This window comes from Cinclus cinclus, chromosome 3 (genome assembly GCF_963662255.1).
Source record: "Cinclus cinclus chromosome 3, bCinCin1.1, whole genome shotgun sequence".
Taxonomy (NCBI): Eukaryota; Metazoa; Chordata; class Aves; order Passeriformes; family Cinclidae; genus Cinclus; species Cinclus cinclus.
The window spans coordinates 95,092,384-95,112,238 of record NC_085048.1 but is presented as its reverse complement, the minus strand read 5'-3'; the positions used below and the strand labels follow the sequence as shown (position 1 = coordinate 95,112,238).

General features: G+C 38.5%; 1 protein-coding gene across 2 annotated transcripts in view; it reads left to right on the top strand.

The window, feature by feature from the left end:
- WDR26 (WD repeat domain 26) overlaps window positions 1-15,630 on the top strand; it is a 30,146-nt gene extending 14,516 nt beyond the window's left edge. For both annotated transcript variants that reach the window (XM_062490464.1, XM_062490463.1), the window contains exons 7-14: window positions 1,134-1,272; window positions 4,784-4,924; window positions 6,228-6,347; window positions 7,111-7,256; window positions 7,748-7,826; window positions 8,376-8,505; window positions 11,135-11,320; window positions 12,719-15,630. In XM_062490464.1, coding sequence (XP_062346448.1) covers window positions 1,134-1,272; window positions 4,784-4,924; window positions 6,228-6,347; window positions 7,111-7,256; window positions 7,748-7,826; window positions 8,376-8,505; window positions 11,135-11,320; window positions 12,719-12,744 — 967 coding nt within the window. In that variant the 3' untranslated portion in view covers window positions 12,745-15,630. The remainder of the gene's footprint in view (window positions 1-1,133; window positions 1,273-4,783; window positions 4,925-6,227; window positions 6,348-7,110; window positions 7,257-7,747; window positions 7,827-8,375; window positions 8,506-11,134; window positions 11,321-12,718) is intronic.
- The last annotated feature ends 4,225 nt before the right edge of the window (window positions 15,631-19,855 follow it).

Sequence of the window (19,855 nt, the reverse complement as noted above, 5' to 3'; positions counted from 1 at the left end):
TGTTTTGTTTTTGGTTTTTTGTTTTTTGTTTTTTTTTTTTTTTTTGTTTGTTTTAAGCCTGTTTATCTCCAGTGATAAATACAACTGTACATTCGAGGGCACTGTCATTTCCTTAGAACCTGTGTCCCATCAGAGTTGTGTTGTACTAGGTGCTGTAAAAACAGCCTATATCTAAACCACTTTAGGATCTCTGCAATTGAAGAAAATGTTTGTGGTTAGAGACTATCTTTTACTGCATCTGAACAATGAACTTCTTGCAGTATTACTTTGAAATAAAGAAATCTGCTGTAAAAGCCTACACTTATTTTATCTTAGCTCTGAAATTCTTATTTGAGAGTTTGTAGGCAAGATTTAAATCAAATAAAACTTGTCTCCCGTTCTCACCTAACTTAATAATTTGACTGTTAGCCTTTTTTTTTGGTGTGTACCTAGAATATTAAACATTAGCTCTACAGAAATGTTTGAATCTTCTTCAGTAGTTTATCATGTAATATTTTGTTTGATAAACACACCATTTTACAAAATTGCTTAGATTTTGTAAAGGAGAACTGTTCAAGTTGAAAGCTCAATGGTATCTTGCTAGTTATACTTAGATACTGTATGTGGTACTCTGCAAAGTAAAAATGACAAAACAGAGGCAAAGAAACATTAATTTATTGCAAGGTCACAGCAACAAGGAACTTTGATGTAAGAATCATTTCTTAGCAAGATATAGGTTAGTGAGTTAGATAGCTATAAAAACCTCCTGAGTAAAAACATTGTACCTGTGGTTCAAAGAGACCTATACTATAGTATTTTCTATACAGTAGAAAATTATATAATAATAAACTGTTACACTCCTGATAATGTCAGTTTAATTCCAAGTTACATGAATGCATAACAAATCATGCAAGCGAAATAAGAGCAGTTGTATGTTTTTATGGTTAATTATGATGACTTGGTGTGAGCTTGTTGCCTGATAACACACTTTGTTCTGTACTTACTTGAAACAGCTGTTAATGGGGGGGTTTCTAAGTTGTCTGGTCTTGCATATAAATAAGGTTTTTGTTTGATTGGGTTTTTTCAATAACTTGACTTTAAAAATTTTTACTGCTTTCTTACTGATTTGTGAATGCATCACTTTGTTTTTCCAGGAAACAGTTTCCATGCTATACCCAACAGATCCTAACGGAGCACTGTAATGAAGTGTGGTTCTGTAAATTCTCCAACGATGGCACTAAATTAGCAACAGGATCTAAGGACACAACTGTTATTATATGGCAGGTTGATCCAGTAAGTGTGCAAAGTGTAAAAATGTGTATGTTTTGTCTTTCCCTTTCCTCTCAGCTTTCTCCTGCCAGGATGAAGTGATTCTTGTAGGACAGGCTGACATGGACTGTAGCCCTCTTAAATCCCATTGCCTGGGATGTAAAAGTCTTGTAAGTCTCATAGCTGTAGGATATTTCATATATCTTTCCTACACATAGCTATTGGTATATAAATAAAGAGGTCAATTGATGAATCTAATCCTGTTTTGACTTGTGAAAGTAATTAAGAAAGAATGTCTATGTATTTCATAATAAGTGAAGACTGGGAATAAACTTGAGCATACACACACAGCGTTTGAAGTGGCTAACGCTTGTGAAACACTATCAGAAATAAGATCCTCATGGTTTTTTAACCACACAGCTGCAGGCTGGTATGTGAGGTGGAAAATGAAAGGTTTCTTCAACTTCCATGCTGGTGTTCAGTAGGATCTGAAAGGAGCGTTCCTTTTTTTTTTCACTTCAGGTTAGCAAGCCATATAGTCTGAGTTCTTTTTCGCTATTAAAATGATGGGAGGACTTTCAAAACCCTGTTCCACGTGCATAATCGTTATATCTAGCACCAGAACTACCAGCAGGCACCATGGCTTTTTCAGGCAAAAGCCTGCTGTGGTGTCTTACTGAGGCCAGTGTGCTCTGGGCCAAGAGCTGCATAGCAGCAAAGCTGACTTCTGTTATTTAGTTTGGAAATTACCTGAATTTTGTTTGTTGATTATGGTTTTGTTATTTTTTAACAGAGTAATTTAGTTGAATTAAGGATCAAAAGTTTTTTGCTGTTAACTTGTCACTTGAATGTAGATGCACGTCTTCCTTCTATATTGATGGGTTTTAATGCCAAACATCTTGATTAGCATATCTTGGAAAACTACATAAATGTTTTGTGGGTGTTTAGACTAAGCCTTTTGACCTAAGTGTTGCTTTAGACTAAGCCTTTTGACTGAAGTGTTCCTAAAGAATAAAAAACTCTAAAAAATAATTTAGTGGGGAAGTGGTTTTGTAGAGTTTTATTCGTTTGTCTCTTTTTTTAAGTGCTTTAAAAAAAATTGAAACCTTTTCAAGCAGGTAGGTACTTAAATAGCATTAGGCCACATCAAGTGATTAATTTTTGTATTTGCCAGAACATGCTTCTCACATTTCCTGTAGCAGTTGACAATGTCTTTTGACCCATAAATTTAATCTGTTTTTCGAGGCTTTAGATAGACAGATTCTAATCTGTTCACATAAACTACATGGAAACAAATGTCCAGCAATGTCTGAGCATGTGGTCGGGGAGCCCTGTTTTAAATGAACAGTGCTTGATTTTTTCCACCCACACTCAAGTATGTGAGAATCCTTCATTTTTCCTTTTCTTTCTTAATCACCCCTCTTGAAGTGCAAGGACACTACTGCAATGTGTTGTCTTAATTTCAAACTTCAAATTTCTTATTCTTTTCTAAGACCCAGCCACGTGTCTAGACTGTCTTAACCTATGCTTCTGTTGTCATTTTTGTGTGCTAATTTCAAAGTTCTATCACAGACTCAGCAGCATTAAATAGTGTCTTGAGTTGACTAGGTTTGTGTGGGATGCATTATTTGACTGTCAGGAAGTGTGGCAGAGTCTCTGTGGAGCACAAAGGATGAGCACATTGTGCATCACCTTGTCTAATATGTATTTTCTTTGTAAAGAGTTCTCCTTTAACTGGCTCCTTACAAAAATCCCTTCTGCATTTTCTAAAAATGGTTGACAGGTTTTTGGCATTTCAGCCAAGGAGTTCAGCTACTGCAGACTTGAGTTGATGCCTGAATAGTTGCTTGTCATACTCAACAAAAATTTGGGAAGCTGTATGTAAGGGATAGAAGTGCTGAGATTTCTTTTGGTGGTGGGTGGGAGGCAGATTGATTACATTTGGGGATGTTTGCCTGAAATACCACTGACTGCTGTTTTAGAGCATGGTATAGCAGCTTTATGGCATTTGGAGGGAAGTATGAGAGCAGTATGGGAAGATAGTAAAAGCCACAGAGCGCTATCATTAGAAGAGGAATATCTTATGTATCTTACTCCTCATGGGTTTCAGATACGCTGAAGTGACAGGCTGCTTTAATCCTGTTGTAAAAAGAAATGTGTCTGTGCTCGACAAGCTCCAGGATGTGAGATGATGTCAGACATGACTCAGTTCCCTACAAAATCACTTTAGCTAATAGACACAAGAATGTCTAATGCAGTTCAGGAATAATGATTGGAATGGAAAAGGGATCTTGAGGAGGTCCATTCATTTGCCTCTCTTTCTCTCCACTGTGAAGATTATTCTTAGTTCACTTTCTTTTGAGGAATTTACTTTTTCTAGCCAGCAAAGCTACCAGTGCTGCAGGCTGGCTGAGAGTCACCAAATAAATCCCTCACAGCTGATCCCAGGAAAGAATCCTTCATGTCACTCTTCTTCTGGTCCTTCTCTTTAGAATCAAGAAGTGCTCTGTTGATTAAAACTAGAAATAAAAAAAAAGAGAGAGAGAGAGAAGGGACAATTAGAGAAATCAAGCTAGATTTTTAAACTGGTTACCCATTTTTTAAAGAAGTTGGAGATATAAGCATCTGCCATGCATGGGAAAAAACAGGGGAGGGTGGGTAGAGGGAGGACAATTTGATTGCCCTTTCCAAGAGGCTTTGAAATAATTATTGTCAGCATTTTATCAAGCTCTGTTCTACTTGTGTATATATATGCTGTTACCAAGAATCAGTGCTAATACTGTACTGAAGCATGTTTCTGTATTTAGGAAGCCAGTGTGTGGTTGTTTCACAGTATCTAGCTGTACTATTTATTTTTATAAGCTTTCTGAAAAGTTAAGTTCCTCCAATGAGGCAGCAGTAAGACAGTTGTAATATAGAGATGATACAAGATGCTGCATGTGCCAAGTACGCTTCATTCACTAAATTTGGCAGAAGACTGCTTGCTGTAGGCAACACTTCTGAAATAAGAACACCACCTCTCAAGGAAGTTTTAAGAAATATTTTTCTGTAAATCTCCTTCCTTGAGCAACACACACAAGATACATGCAAGTTTATAAAAATATTGGCACTTCAAAGTTTTTTCCTTTTCAGTAGCTGTGAAGGTTTTGGTTCTCTATTTAACCATGTCAGGTTTCCAATATGTCTTTACTTTTAAGAAAGTAACTTAATTCTATAAAATATAGATAATACTACTTTCATATTCCAGTAGATGTAGAAACACTTAATACTACAGAAATCTTCTGTACTCAGGCAAGTGTAATGTAATGTAAAGTTTTGTAGACAGTGGTATTCCTTGAGTTTTCTGTTCAGAATCACAGAAGATGAGAGCAAAAATACCTGTGAGTGTTCTTGTTTTGAAGATTGAAAGTTAGGAGCTTTCATTTTCTGGCCCTGTAAACTAGCAAACCTATCATGCTGTAGATGGAAGCTGTGGAAATGTGAAATGTGATGGGAGTTCATTTGTGTTGTCTCAAGAACACCTCTCTTGTTGCAGGACACTCACCAGCTAAAACTACTTAAGACGTTAGAAGGTCACGCGTACGGGGTCTCCTACATTGCCTGGAGTCCAGATGACAACTACCTTGTTGCCTGTGGCCCAGATGATTGTTCTGAGCTTTGGCTCTGGAATGTACAAGTAAGTGGTGGCTAAGAGTGAAAAAGAAAACTTGGTGATCAGCCAGCTGCTTTTGTTTCAATATGTAAGTATTGGAGGTGTGAAAGAAGTAAGTGCTGCAAACGCATGCTTGGTTGGAATGTAAAGAAGAGATGCTGATCTTGCTGTTCTCTCAGTTTGAAGAAATAATTATGGCAGCCCGCAAATGCTCTTTGCACTTTGGACGGAAATGAAACTGGAGTTCAAGTCTTAAGTGTCCGGGATTGTGCAGCAATTCTGATGTGTGTGGTTGATAATATAATATATAATTTCTGAGAAAGGATGGCATAAATGCATAGGATGTCAGAGAGCTCTTGAAGAGGACAGCAAATGAATCGAGAGAAGCTGAGAGCATTTTTATCATTGAAGGGAATTGCTCACTGATGATTTTAACAAGTAGCAAAAGTAAAAGATGCAAACTATTTTACTTCATGTAACCCTCCCAGTGGTATTAGTGAAAGGGGCTTCAGTGTATGATTTCAGAACTTCATCTTTCTGACAGGCACTTGGACATTTTGCCATTCCCTCCATGAATTTGAAAATCACTTTCTGCTGTTGAATTTTATGGGCACTTGAGTTAGTATAAAAGCTTGCCTTGCCTCCTTTGAGAGCTGTATCAACTTCCTTGGGCTGTCTTTTACTCTGAACTAATTTGGTTTCCTAAAACAAAAACACTCCCTTTCTTCACCCTTGGAACACTTTTCTTCTGTTTAATTGACTAAACTGGCTCAGCGAAGAGCCCTACTGACAATGCCACTCATTGGTGTTCTGTGTTGTGAAATGGTGGCTTTATACGCTAGGCATGGATGCAAAACCTTGGCATGGAGAACTTTAGCTCAAGGAGGAAAATGTTCTAACTACTGTTATATTCCTAACTTCTTACTAAAATTTATTTTGTCACCTTTTTTCTTCTAATCTCTCCCTGCCTCTTTTTTTCAGGTTTTTTTTTTGTTCTTTTTTTCATTTGGTAGTGCTTGTCATTCTCTTGGCTTGTTCATGTAATTTCTTTTCATTCCACTCAACATCTTTTAGTTGTCTAACTCACCAGCTATTCCATCTCTCTTGATTTGAGAGACCAAGAAATTGTCCCAAATCACATCCAGATTCACTGGATTTGCTAAAGTAGTTCTGCCTTTTCATTGCATTATTCATAAATGCGTAGCTTTTTAATAAACTTGTTGAAATATATACACTTTCAAACACTATTCATGTCAGATAAAATTATCAGTGCCTTTTTGGGAAAGGGTTCTGGTATAAGGCCCTGCTGCCTTTGTTTATTTGCCAGACTGGAGAGCTGAGGACAAAGATGAGCCAGTCTCATGAAGACAGTTTAACAAGTGTGGCCTGGAATCCTGATGGGAAGCGTTTTGTAACAGGAGGGCAGCGTGGACAGTTCTATCAGTGTGTAAGTACTCCCCATCTGTCCCTTTGAAGGCAAAGCAAGAAATTAAAGTTTGTTTGATAAATTTCAGGTTTTGTGTGTGTGTGTACGCTACAGCTTCTGATCCTTTGTAATTCAAAGAAGCAATGCATTAATGCAAGTATTTCAGGAGCACTTTTGTGTGGAGTAGTTTGAAGGGTTTGAGCATCTTTGGTCTGCCTCAAGGAGTGTTTGTGGTCTGGAATTTTTTTCTTAGCTGCTTCAGAAAAAAAACCAACCCACTAATAAAAAGCAGTATCTTTGTCCATATGTATTTTTATTCCACAGAATTTTGACTACGACTTTCTTAGTTTTTGTATGCCATCTTTGCTTAGTGAAAACAGAAATGTGAAGCCCTCATTACTTGACTAGTATTGGTTTAGGGTGGTGGTCCATGGTTTCACCATATTCTTGATTATTTTTTTCAACTAGTTCCCAGAACAGTAATGTGGTATGCAGACCTCACTGTAAAGGTCAGCTCGGTGATGGGGGGTGCAGGTGGCACATGTCATGCACAAGAAAACAAGTGACAGAAGGGCTTCTCTGCTCTCTAGGGCAGATTTCTACAAAAGCCCTCGGTTAGGACAACCAACTCCTAATTCCTTAAGCTCTCCCTTGTAAAGGGTGAGAGTGCTTTCTCTAGCAATTGTCTGAATAGAAAGTGAAAAATATTATTGTGTCGCAGCTCCTCAGAAACCTGAGACTAATGATTGAATGTTTGTTGTTTGTTTTTTTCCCTTCTGCTCAGGATTTAGATGGTAATCTGCTTGACTCCTGGGAAGGGGTTAGGGTACAATGCCTTTGGTGCTTGAGTGATGGGAAAACTGTTTTAGCGTCGGACACACACCAGCGAATTCGGGGTTATAACTTCGAGGATCTCACAGACAGGAACATGTAACTACCTCTTTTTTTGTTGTTCTGAATTCCTGCTTCTTAGTGTCAGAGGAAAATTGAGGAAAGTTGTGGGGAACAGTATGGGAAATGATGTTTTCCATATTAAAAGATGGGACAGGAATTAGTGAGCAAGTTTCAGCAATCAGCGTTAGATCAGGTATTAGAAATAAATTCCTAAGCACTAGAGTAGGTTTCTGGTGATGTTTTGGAATTTCTGTCATCACGAGTACTTGTAGTCCTCTCAATTCCTGGCATATTTTAGTAGATTCTGCCTTGAATTTAGGAGTTGAGGTCTGAAGTCCCTTTGGGTCTTGGTGTTTGGCCCAAGTATAAACAAGTATTGCAGACCTGGCTTGTATTGATGTATGGAGTCATACCTAATATCAGATTTGGAACTATTTTCCCCTGATATTACTGCAGAGACAGGACATGCCTATTGTCTTGGTGTTGCATCATTATCTGGTTATCTTGACTCTCATGTCTTATTTCAGAGTACAAGAGGATCACCCTATTATGTCGTTTACTATTTCAAAAAATGGCCGTTTAGCTTTGTTAAATGTAGCAACTCAGGTGAGTTTGGGATGTTGAAAGGAAATGAAAATAAATTTGCTTGCAACTGCTACCTGTTTTTAAATATTTAGATGCGAGTTGAAGTGTTTGATATTAACTACTCGTATATTGTATAATGTGAAGGCCTTAATATTCATAAATATAGCATGGAATTCTCTGACAAGAAGGCAATCTTATTCTTGAGACCCGTTTTGACTGATTCATAGTCAGGAGTTTTATATTGGGAAATACGTGCTATTAAATGTTATTATCTGGCTTCTGCATTGAGAAGCCAGGTACAGCAAGAGCTGTGGCACTTTACATGTCTGGGGACATAGATTTTATGTATCTGTTTCTGCTTTTGAAACACTGGGTAAGAATAAAGCTTTCAGATTGGAAGGGTGAAAGTCATGTTTAGTAATTTGATGTATCTTTACTCATTTCACCTACTAACTGTACAGAAGTTGGCTCTAAAGTGGTGCACTTTTGTGTAATTTTTTCGTTGTTCAGAAGAATGCCATTAATAGTATTTAATGATAAAATTACATTCTTTATATTTCTTATTTCCAGGGAGTTCACTTATGGGACTTACAAGACAGAGTTTTAGTGAGAAAGTATCAAGGTGTTACACAAGGATTTTACACAATTCATTCATGTTTTGGAGGTCATAATGAAGATTTCATTGCGAGTGGCAGTGAAGGTAACAACATTCTCCTTTGCAGAAAACTGGGACACTGTATCCTTCCTATACTTTCATCTTATAGATGACAGTTGCTAACAACAACATTATAAAAGCAAACCAAATGGCTCATGAAATAAATTTGAGGTGTGCTGAGATTGTGGCATACTTCAAGAAGTAATTGTGGGCTGGCATAAAGAATCTTCTGAGAGGATGGCAGAGGTAGAACGCATTAATTAGTCTTTTGTGTTCCTCCTCTAAAGCAAAAGCATCTGCACAGTTTTAATTAGAAGTGGGTGGAGTGTTCTTGAGGATTTTTCTTTTTGTGGTATGATATTTAGACTTCTGGTTTGAATAAAATTTACTTCTGGGGAATAACAGCTTCATTTGCCTGTTGAAGATACAGGTGTGGTGAGGTTATTTTGATTTCAGTAGAATCATTTTAATTACAGAGTAGCCTCAAATTAGGCAGTTGTTGACGTAGTCTGGTAGAGTTCCTTGGTGATTAAAGGCATTGTGGTACGTTTTTATTTAGCTGTCTGTGGCAAGAGTAGAAATTTGTTAAAAGCTTATGTGTTGAATTGGTTCAGTTCTGTCACTGGTGTAGTGCCATAACCTGCCATGGAGGTCACTTAAAATTCACACTTATGCGGGGCTAAGAATTACGCTTGCAATATATAAACAAATTACTGTGAGTACGCTGTAACTCACAGTTCTTGGGAAGCAAGGTTGGCAAAGGCATTTCCTACTATCTGTTTTTGGAAAATACAAAATAAGTCTAAAATAAAACCAGGTTTCACCCTCTGACTATATCCAGTGGAGTATGACTGAAGGACAGCGCCTCCAGTCCTCCAATCCAATGTGAACCTCTTTCCATGGTTGGACAAGCTTCTTGGTTTGAGACCTGAGTGCCTGAAAGTTCAGGATTTGTTTAGCCATAACTGTGTGGTTGTGTAGGTGTAGATACTGTCATGCACCAGTCCTTTTCCCCCCAGTTTATTGGCTTTTTATTGTCTTCACTATTTAAAAACCACTGTGGTTGAAACTGATGGTAAGGAACTGATGGTTCCTTAGACTTCAACTGTCTGAAGCTGTCACCTTTTTGTAAGTGTGGCCACTGAGACTTTTTTTTTAAATCAAACAATAATAACAGGTCACATTGTCATAGCCGGCTTTAAAAAGTAGTTGATCACATTGTCATTATCTCTTAAAAATCTTGTCACCTGGGTGGGGGTTTTCCTGACAATTGCATCCATGTGAAGAAAATAGAGGTCTCTGTCTCAGAGGGGAATTGACTGCTGCCTTAATGTAGCTATCTTGTTTTTTCCAAACCAAAGTACTGCTTTGTCTTTAGGCTTTGGTTATCTGACAGAGCAGAGGCTTGTGTGTCTAGTGTGTGAACTGTGTTGTTTGGTGAATGGCATGGATGCACAGTCCCCTTGAAACCTGAAGTGGAACGGAAGCGCAGCCAGAACATTTGCATCAACACCAGCACGTGTGAAGGTGGTGCCCTCAAATGAGCTGGTTCAGCATAAGACAAAGGAGTTACCATGTGGGAAGAAGCCATGAGGCTTTTCTAGCAGAGAGGTCAGCAGTGTTTTATATGGGGCTGGGAGGAGGAATAGAGGAAGAGGTTTGTTTGCTGAGCCTTCAGAGTGACATCTATGTGAAAGCCTTTCAGATAGACTGAAATACTTTCATTTGATTTCTAGATCCCAATCCTAGGCTGTTGTGTGATACTAGGAATACATATTTGTCCAGTTTATGTAGCTCTGTTTGGAATATTCCACAGGCATTCTTAGACAGGTAAACCCACAAACTTGTTAAAAGCTGCTGGACTACAGCTGAGACAGCTCCCCCCTTCTTCTCCCCACCCCCCCATTTATTCTTAAAAATGGTTGGTTATAGAGAATGACTCCTCTCTAAACATTGCAGTAGAGTGTCCAAACAGTTGCCTATTCTATATCTAGCATGGTGCTAGAAGTTATTAAAAGCTTCCCATCACAAAATAGGATGTGTAGGGTTTATTTGCATCTGCTTTAATATGTACAAATTTATATCTTTAAATACCACACAATAATTGGTTGTCAAAAGACAGTAATAGCTCACAATTTGAGGCATCAAGCTTTGCCCTCCCTCACTTGCTCTGTTTGCACTTTCACTGGAGTGTTACAGGTTTTTAGTAGGATGTTTTTCATAAACTGTAGAGCTGTGATCTTACTTGGTGCTCATCAACAGGAGGTGATTATAATTATTCTTAGTACTCATGACTTCATAATGCATTTACTAATTTGAAAATACAATTATTTGAGGGGGGAAAAAAAATCTCCAAGTCTTCCTTTTGAATAAGGTTGCAACTCCATACCTGTAATTAAACAGTAGTTTAGTTTCTCCTTTTAGCTTTGTATTGTCTTATTTGCATTGCAGTCAAATGTTTTTCTTCAAATACCAAGTGTAGTAGACTTGCAGGTGTTAGAATGTGTCTCTTAATGGAAGAGCTTTGCCTGCGCTCCTTTGATCACTTTTGAAAGAAAAACTGAGTGCTGTTCCACACCGGAGACCCGGGTGGTAAGGAGAGCTGGCAGAGAGCGCTGTTGGTTTCACGGGCGGGGCAGCGCTGCTGACGCCGCTCTGCGTGTGTTTGGTTCAGATCACAAGGTGTACATCTGGCACAAGCGCAGCGAGCTGCCCATCGCCGAGCTGACGGGGCACACGCGCACGGTCAACTGCGTCAGCTGGAACCCGCAGATCCCGGCCATGATGGCCAGCGCCTCCGACGACGGCACCGTGAGGATATGGGGACCAGCGCCTTTCGTAGACAACCAGGATTTTGAAGGTAAAATAAATGCCTTACTGAAAAATCAGTCGCTGCTTTGTTTTGGATTTTTTTTTTTTCCTAGTGTTTCTGTTGGTTTTTATCCCAGTTACTCATGTTGTGGCGTACAAAAGACACAACCAGTGTTTCCAGCACTATTCTGACACACCTTAGTGGTGTCACTACGGCCTTAGGATTATATTAACTTATTTATGCAGACTCCATGAAAACTTTGCTTTCAGTGCTTAGTTTTAGTAATGTACAATGTTATTAAAATTTAAACAGTGTGTTCTAACCACACTGCAAATGGAGTGATGGTATTGTAATGGTTACAAAAGGAATTTCCAACGTCTAGAGAGACTGTAAAGTTTTACTTGAGAAAATCTGTACAAAATTATATCTTTACTAACCATCAGTAACCATATGTGTCTAGGGGAGAGAGACTGCTCATTTTTTTGCTGCTGGAATGCACCCAGGTGTTCCCAGCCCTTGTTGCCTCCCTTAGGATTGTTAAAGGAGATGACTGCTTGGGAGTTGTTGTGCAATTTATATGCTTCTGTCATTATGTATTCAACCTTGCAGTAAGAATTCACAGGGGACATTAAAATTATATATGGTGTATCCTGTTGCCACAGAACCTCATGGATATGACTTCAAGGGGAACCTGGGCAAAGTAATCAAAGAGAAATCCATTAAGTGCTGGTAGATAGGTGAACACCTCTAGTTCAGAATGTCCCTTAGGTAAAAATGGCTGAAAGTTGGAAGGCTCTTAGGAGGAAGAATTGCCTCCTCTCCCTGCTCCAGTGCTTTGATACATTTGCTTCTAGTCTTGGACTAGGTGGACCAGCCTGGCTAATCTGTAACACCCGGAATGCCCCCATAAGGAGTCAGAGGCTGTCTTCCAGCTGGTTTTACTCATGGCTTTGTTGTTTGGTTTTCTCCAGTGAGCTGCTTGCTCGCTCTTTCTTAGTTCCTCCAGAAAATGAACCAGTAAGTGCCATCAAACCAAACCAACCATAAATGGATTTCTCACAGCAGTGCTTTCGCAAGAAGTGTGGGTGCATGGAATAATAGCTAACCACTTAGGAATCCTAAATGGGTGACAAGAGAGCTCTGTAATTAGCACACTCCCTGTGAACTTGTTTGTAAATGTGTGTTACTTCTTTTTGGACCAGATGCTTTTTGAGTACCCACACCTAATATGCTAAAATTATTTCTAGATTGTTATGAGTGATTTTATCTAAAATAAGTAACTTCAAGCATGGACTTTAGCTACAGTATAAGATCCATTAACTAGTGCATGTTCTGTTAAAATTTATGTAAATACACTGTATTAATTACAGTATGATAGAAATATGAACTGTTGCTAAGATTTTCAAGCTGTGATTTCTTTCTTTCTCTGTTTTTGTTTTTGCTCAGAGGAATGCAGTAGCATGGATAGTTGATGGCGAATTTGGAGCAGACGACTTCAGTTTAACTTAATTAGTCGTATTTTAAATGGCTTGGGATTTGGTGCAAACAAACATGATTGATAGCTGGACAGACATGCTCGTCATGAAAAAGAACCATTTCTGAAGCCCGGTTGGGGCCAAACATTTGCCACCTTTGCTTCATAGTAACCAGTCGAAATGAAGCACGTCTTTAGAACTTTGTTGGACACCCTGTTGAAATTACCCCCCCATCGGTTGTGAAGAACTGTGCTACATTCAGGCTAACCATTGAACTCAGCATATATATATTTTTCCCTCCTGCCTTTTTGTCTGGCAGGCTACTGTTCTTGTTGCTCTTCTGTGTAATGAAGTTTAAATGCTTGTTTGGAACACTTTATTTAACAGTTTAGAAGGCTTGATAGAAAGAGTGCTTTAGTCTGAAGAGTATACATTGGATAGGAAAGTATTTCCTTCTCTTGTTTCTCAAGTCTCTCTCCGCCTTACTTAGCTTGAGATCTTTGCAGCTTGGTTCATGGATTCTAGCCTTGCCCGTTGCGCAGTATATCTATCAATTGAGAGGATAAACCAATGAACTATGTCAAAAGCACTCTCAGTATCACATTTGACAAAAAGTTTTGTACTTTTCACATAGCTCGTTGCCCTGCAAAGGGGTTAACAGCACAATTTTTTAAAAATAAATTATTTATAGGATTAAAGTGACTTCATTTGTATACATTTGGAATTAAAACAATGCAAGAAGTGTCGGTATCACTGATGCTTTTCTGGAGTGTCCTGAGACCCAATCAAAAGCAGTGGCTGGAAGGAGATTTATGTAGGCAGTAAAGCTTCGTTTCAGGTGGAGGAATTCACTATCCATCTTAATGGATAAACTGTATTAGTTAGGAAAAAAAAAAGCATTCAGACTGCACCACCAGTCTAAGAGTTGAAACAAGAAAGAGGTCTTTTTGGTTTTTTTAATTACATAAATATATGCAACAATGCTGGTGTAAAAGGTAGACTACACTTTGAGGGAAGAATGTGTTGAAAGAGTCCTTTCTTCACAAAGTCAACACTTTGTATAAGTAATTTACGTATACAAATCATAATTAAACACTTGTATTATGATGGAAATTTTTTCTTTATTTGCTAAACAAGGGTGGGCAGATTTTTTTCAATTGAGAATATACTTTTAAGTTTGCAGATAAAAATGCCTCTCCCAGACCTTATTGCAAGCTGGGGCTGTGAACTTCTTGACACATCTAGGAGTAGTTCCACTAATGTTAAAAAGAAACACAGACATTTATAATTTAAGTATTTATTCTTTTTGACATAAACAGATGGCCTGGCATCTCTGTGCTTCTGCACTGCACACAAATCCATTATGGGATGGCACTGGATTCCCTTTTGCCACCTTGGGTGGAAAGGTAGTGTTGGTACTGCTGCAGAGTAAAGAAGGAGCAGGGAAGGGCATGCCACCAGGAGTCATGTGAGCAGAAGTGTGGACTTCATCCTTTCATGAGATAATGATTTAGTGTCCTTAGTAGTCATGTGTAGAAGAAGGGTGGGGGGAGGTTTGCTGGAATTCCTGGGAAGACACATGTAGCCACTATGATGAATGGGAGTGTGGTGTTTCCCAGAAAAACAAAAGTTAGCAGGTTAGACTTACTTTTCTTTCTGATTCCAGCCATCTGGTGGTGTGTGTGTGTGTCTTGCCTTGTGTGCAAACTTAAACATGAGCTAAGATTCTGATACTGGTTGAGACCAGCCCTGAATCTGACATATGAGTCTTCTAATACCTCCAAAACCAGGTAGGGACTTAATGTTCAGCCTTAAAGCTAAGGTGAATGCTTTGATAACAATTACTGTTTCACAGCACTGAGAATAAGTGTGTGAACTTAAGATTGTACATCAGTTCCTTCTTCCTTTAATCAGTTCTGGAAGAAGCTCTTGATTTCCCTTCCTAGTTCAAACAGTGTAAGATGAGTCAGGCCTGTGGCCTTTTCATGTTGCAGGAAAACAGACAAGTTCCCATGGTCAAATTTGAGTATGCTAAACCTTGGGGTTTAAGGAAAAATTAATTACCTAAATTGTAAATAGTAAATTGTAGAAGTAATTTACATGTTCAAAACATTCATAAGCAATGCCAGCATGTGAATCTTTGGAAGTTACTCGTATTGTCTTGCTCTGGAACTTAATGTTTTCAAACCAAACTCTGTTTAGGGAGAGTGAGGAAAATGATGGTTTTGATGTCTCTTAATGTCTCATACGGTGGTCTGTCACTACATACTCGTGGAAATAAAGTGGGAACTTTAGGCAGGTGGTGAAGCTGGATCAAATCTCAAGTGTAGATTTCAATTCTCATATGCACTTTAGACATTTCTAATGTGGTGGCCATAACTAACCAGGGCAAGACAGGTACAGCTGGGGTGGTGTGGGCTTGATGCCTGCTTTCCACTGCAGTGCAATTAGGAATTTAAACATAGGACCTCTGCCAAAACACTGCCCATCTCTTCTGGACTTGGTTTGTCCCTCTGAAGGACACTTGAGGTATTTAGAAGCTGAGTTAGGGAGAAGCACTTGTGGGATCTCTCTCCCTTAGTGTCCTGGTGCAGCTGTGCCATGTAAAGGCAGGCTCCAAGCAGGTGGTACTGCTTCCTGAGTGTCTCAGTCACAGCCTGTTTGCATCTCGTGGGCCATGAGCAGGCAGGACAGAAAGGTGAGATTAATCTACATTTTGCCACACTACTCAGTCCAACAGTAGCTGCCATTAGAGATGCAGCAATGAGTACCATCCCAACCTGGAGATGAAAGAGCAACCTAAACTGTTTCCAACACATACATTGCATATTCACACTATGTGGATTGAAAAGTACCAATACTTTTTGTGCACAGACAATGAAACGAGACTGGTGGAGGGGGAGGGGGCGGGGGGGAGAACCCAAATCAGTTTGCTCATTTGCAACACATTGATTTCCATGTGCTTAAAAATGTTCATAGGCTGGAGTGTAAGGCTGGAACAAGTACAGGCAGACAATAAATTACTGTATTTCCAGTCAGCAGGCCCATGGTTTTAGAGAGGAAAATACTGTAAGTGTGTAGTCATTTTGTAACTTTCTCTGGTCACCTGCTGGCTTCAAATATTCACAGTAGCCCCAGGTTATTTTCAAGGCAGATCTCAAAAAAAAAAAAGTGCTGAAGCATTTTATTATCTGAATATTCTCTAGCTGTTCAGGTAAGTAATTTTGAAGGCAAATGGAAATGGAAAATTGGAAAACAATGGAAAACTAAAGGGAAAATAGTAGCTCTGTTAATGTTTTGGAGGGGAGGGAAGTTGGGAAAATGACACCTTTGTTTTTAAATTCCCTCTGTCTTTTCTGAAGTTCTCCAACTTTAAAGTTAACTTCTCTTTATGATTGGAGCAAAGATGCAAGCTAGAAATCTGCCCAGATCTTGCCAGTTACTTCTCAACTTGGCTTCAACCAGGTAATGTTTAATAAAACTGTCTGCTGTTGGGAGTTGGTGTCTAGTTGTGTATTTTTACACTGCTAAGTGATACTCCCACCCAAAATCAGTTGTAAAGGCTTCCTTAGCAGGAAGCTGTGACTTGTACAATTAGCTGTAGCTCAAGGGGATATGTTGTAGATCCAAAAGGGGAGGGAGGTAGAGAAAAAAGGATGGACATAAAAAGCAGGATTTACTGACCAACAAACAGACTACTGTAACTCAAGGGGGAGGAGGAAAAATGCACTTTCAATAGTTTGTCCATATTTTTAGCTACAAAATACACTTGTATCTAATTTCATTTTGAGACAACTATTAAGAAGAACACCCACCCCATAAATGGCTAACCCTCCTTTTGCCCTCCTCCTGACTTTTCCACATTGGCTTCAGTCCATTTTCAGCTGCCATACTTGATTTTTGAAAACTGCTACTTTTAACGATGTCTAGAAAGCAAAATCATTAACTATGACACTTTTTTTAAACAGGGTGGACTTAATTGAAGTATGCAGTGTTGAACTACTGCTGCAGTAGCTGCCTCTAGTTGAAATAAACTGTAGCCAAGTTTTTTCTGTCTATTCATCCAGATAATCTGGATTCAGTAAAACATCTGTGAGAGTGTTCCTCCCATCTGGTATGAGTGTGTGTGTGCATGTGTTCCACGAACAGACAGAGAACCAAACGTTCTAGGTACTTGTCATGTTTTATTGCATACTTTAAGTTGTGTGTGTGTGAAGTGTCCTTTGACCAGAAGGTTTTGGTTAATATCAGTATATTTTTATAAATTTAAAATTCATTGTGCCCCATCTTTTTTCATAAACACTTTTCATTCTTAGGGTATATGTGCTAGATTTGAAACTTAACATTTTTAGGCACAGATGGAAAAAGCTATTGGTTCCTTGAAAACATATGGGACAAAATGGATCCTCAAAGCATGTATGTACTTACAAACCAAGCTGTAGAGATCAAGAAAAGAACTTTATTGTTGATCTCAAGATTTCTAAATTGTCAAGATTTATATGGAGTTGTGGTGGAACTAGTTAACACTTAGAGCTTTTGGTATGTAATGACTATTTGCTATGGACTGATATTAAATGTTTCAAAGGATTGCGTTCTTAAACTTTCTGGATTTTTGTTACTCTCCTCAGATATATTAAGTAGTTAAAAATTTCTTTGCTATATTGCATTAAAAACATAAGAACTTTGGGTCTCGTATTTATTTTCACTTGTTTTACTAATTATTTACAGAACACCGTTTTAACTTTTTTATTTTATAAATGTGTAGTATTTTAAACATATCTTTAAAAATTGTTCAATTGGAACTACATTAACTTCTGTTATGTTTTTATTAGGATTTTTAAAAAAATACACTTTTTCCATGTTGGTGCACAGCACTTAACAGAAATGTTTGTATTCCCTTTCTTTCAATTCAATAAACAATAAATAACTGGAATGAATAGTTCTTAGTTTCCCTAACTTCACTTATATGACTGACTTGGATGTTAATTTCTTAATCATTAATTATAGATTTCTGCCATAGTATTTCACTTCCTCGCTAGGAAAATTAATCTGTGGCAGTGTAGCTGCAGCTGGGTCACTCAGTGCTGTGTTCATGTTCTCCATGCTCTGCTGTCTGGCTCTAATCCACCTCACCCTTGTTTTTGTGCTGTACTTTAGCACTGGACTTGCCCATGTCCCAGGCTGTGCTTATCTCACTTGCTCAATATCTGTTCCCTTGAGGCTCTGTGAAATCCATCATTCCTTAATGCTGCAGCTAACTTAAATACCAGATTCTGGTTGCTGTAGGTGATCTGTGAGCTGTATGGGGTTTTTTGATACTTTATAGCAACAAGATGCTCCTATAGTACTTGGATCTCCTGCCTTTGTGTTCCCTCCAGCTGACCTCATGTTCTTGTCCCTCCTTCCTGGGCCTTAAACCAGAACCTCATCTTTGTCCTGCATTTTTATTCAGCTCTAACTTATATCGTGTTAAAAAAGTTGTGCCTGAATTTCCACTCCCTGTAGCTTTTTCAAACTCAAACCTTTTGCTGATGTGCATTCAATTTTTTAATTCTTTTAACTTAAGTATTGATTAGAAGTCTTCACTCCCTCTAGTAGCATCGTTGTATTAACTTTGTTCTCTCCCTTACAGTTTAGGCAGTATATGCCAGATAATTATGGCTTAAATACAGCTGCCAAGAGAAGGGATGTGCCTCATTCCTCTGCATGACCTCCTTTGTGCCATTTCCCTTGGCTGATGGTATTTGCAGGAGGGTTCTTGGGTTGCAGACCCACTTCAGCCATAAGTTATTCACACAGCAGATGAAGGAAGTTACTGACAAACCCAGCCAAAAAAGCTGTGCTGCATCTGCCATCCTGTCTGCCTTTAATAGGTCAGAAAAGTGCAAGAGAAATAGGTATATGAATTCTATGATCCTATGACTTTTCAGCATTTGTAAGATTTAAGTCCTGTGGGTTTGGTTTTTTTTTTTTTCTAATGTGTTTTTTGGGGTTTTGCTTGTTTTTTAAAATAATTCAGCTTATTTCAAAGAAATTCCTAAAGGAACCTGACAGTAGATGTGCATTTCTTAATTAGCTTAATTCCAAAACTCTGCCTGGGAGCCCTTCCTTACACCTTGTCCTGTGCTCCCTGTGCTGCCTGGTCACTTCCCTGTGTGTCTTGCCAAGGCTGTTGCCTCATCCCAGAAGGATGGCAGTGCCAGTTGTCTTCTCACTTTAAAAGACCTATAATGCTCTGAAGGATAACCACTGAGGCTTGCATGCCTCTGTTCCTGACAAAGTTTAGGTGGTAAATGTACTGGTAACTGCATGGTTATATACATATATATGGCCCAAATTTTCCTACTGCTTCTTCCACTATCCACTGTACCCTATACTTAAAGGTGTAAATGGTCTTTTGGCATTTGTACAAAATCCTAGAGAGCTTCTTGTGAGAAGAATGAATTGGAGTAAACTCTTGACAATCCTGAACAGATAAAGATTTGCCTTTTTGGTCTTATCAGGGCTTCTGGTTGATTGTTAACCTGCATGTAGAATTGTTCTTAGGGCTGCTGGTCAGACCACTGATTTATACCATGTTCCATAATACAGAACCACTTTAGAAAACCAAACCAGTCATTTACTAGATTGAGGCAAGTATATTCTTTAAAAAAACAGGCTCAATAACCAGCACTCTGTAACTAATGATTAATTAGGGGGAAACCTGCAATTCTACACATTTTAACTAATCCCCCAAAAGCAGAATTCTTAACTATTATGTAATCTCTCTGAAAACTGATGCAGGATGATCATCTTTGCAAGCTGGCTGGGCTGTAGATTGTGGGTGAAGAAAAGGACTCAGTAACATCAGTTAACAGTTGGAATCCCTGCATTTGGACTTTGATTTACTTTCACTGATGAGGAGTTCTCTTTCAATCATAGCTAAAGGTTCCTCACAAACTTATACTTGGATACCTCAAGTCCAGAGGGAAATAGTCTGAATGAACAGGAAGGAATTTGTATTTAACCTCACACTAATTTATAGTGATAGTCAGATGAATTTTTTTAAAAATCAGTCTCAAGTTTCTAATTCTCTTGAAATCCATATGATAAGCTTGGGTTTAAATTA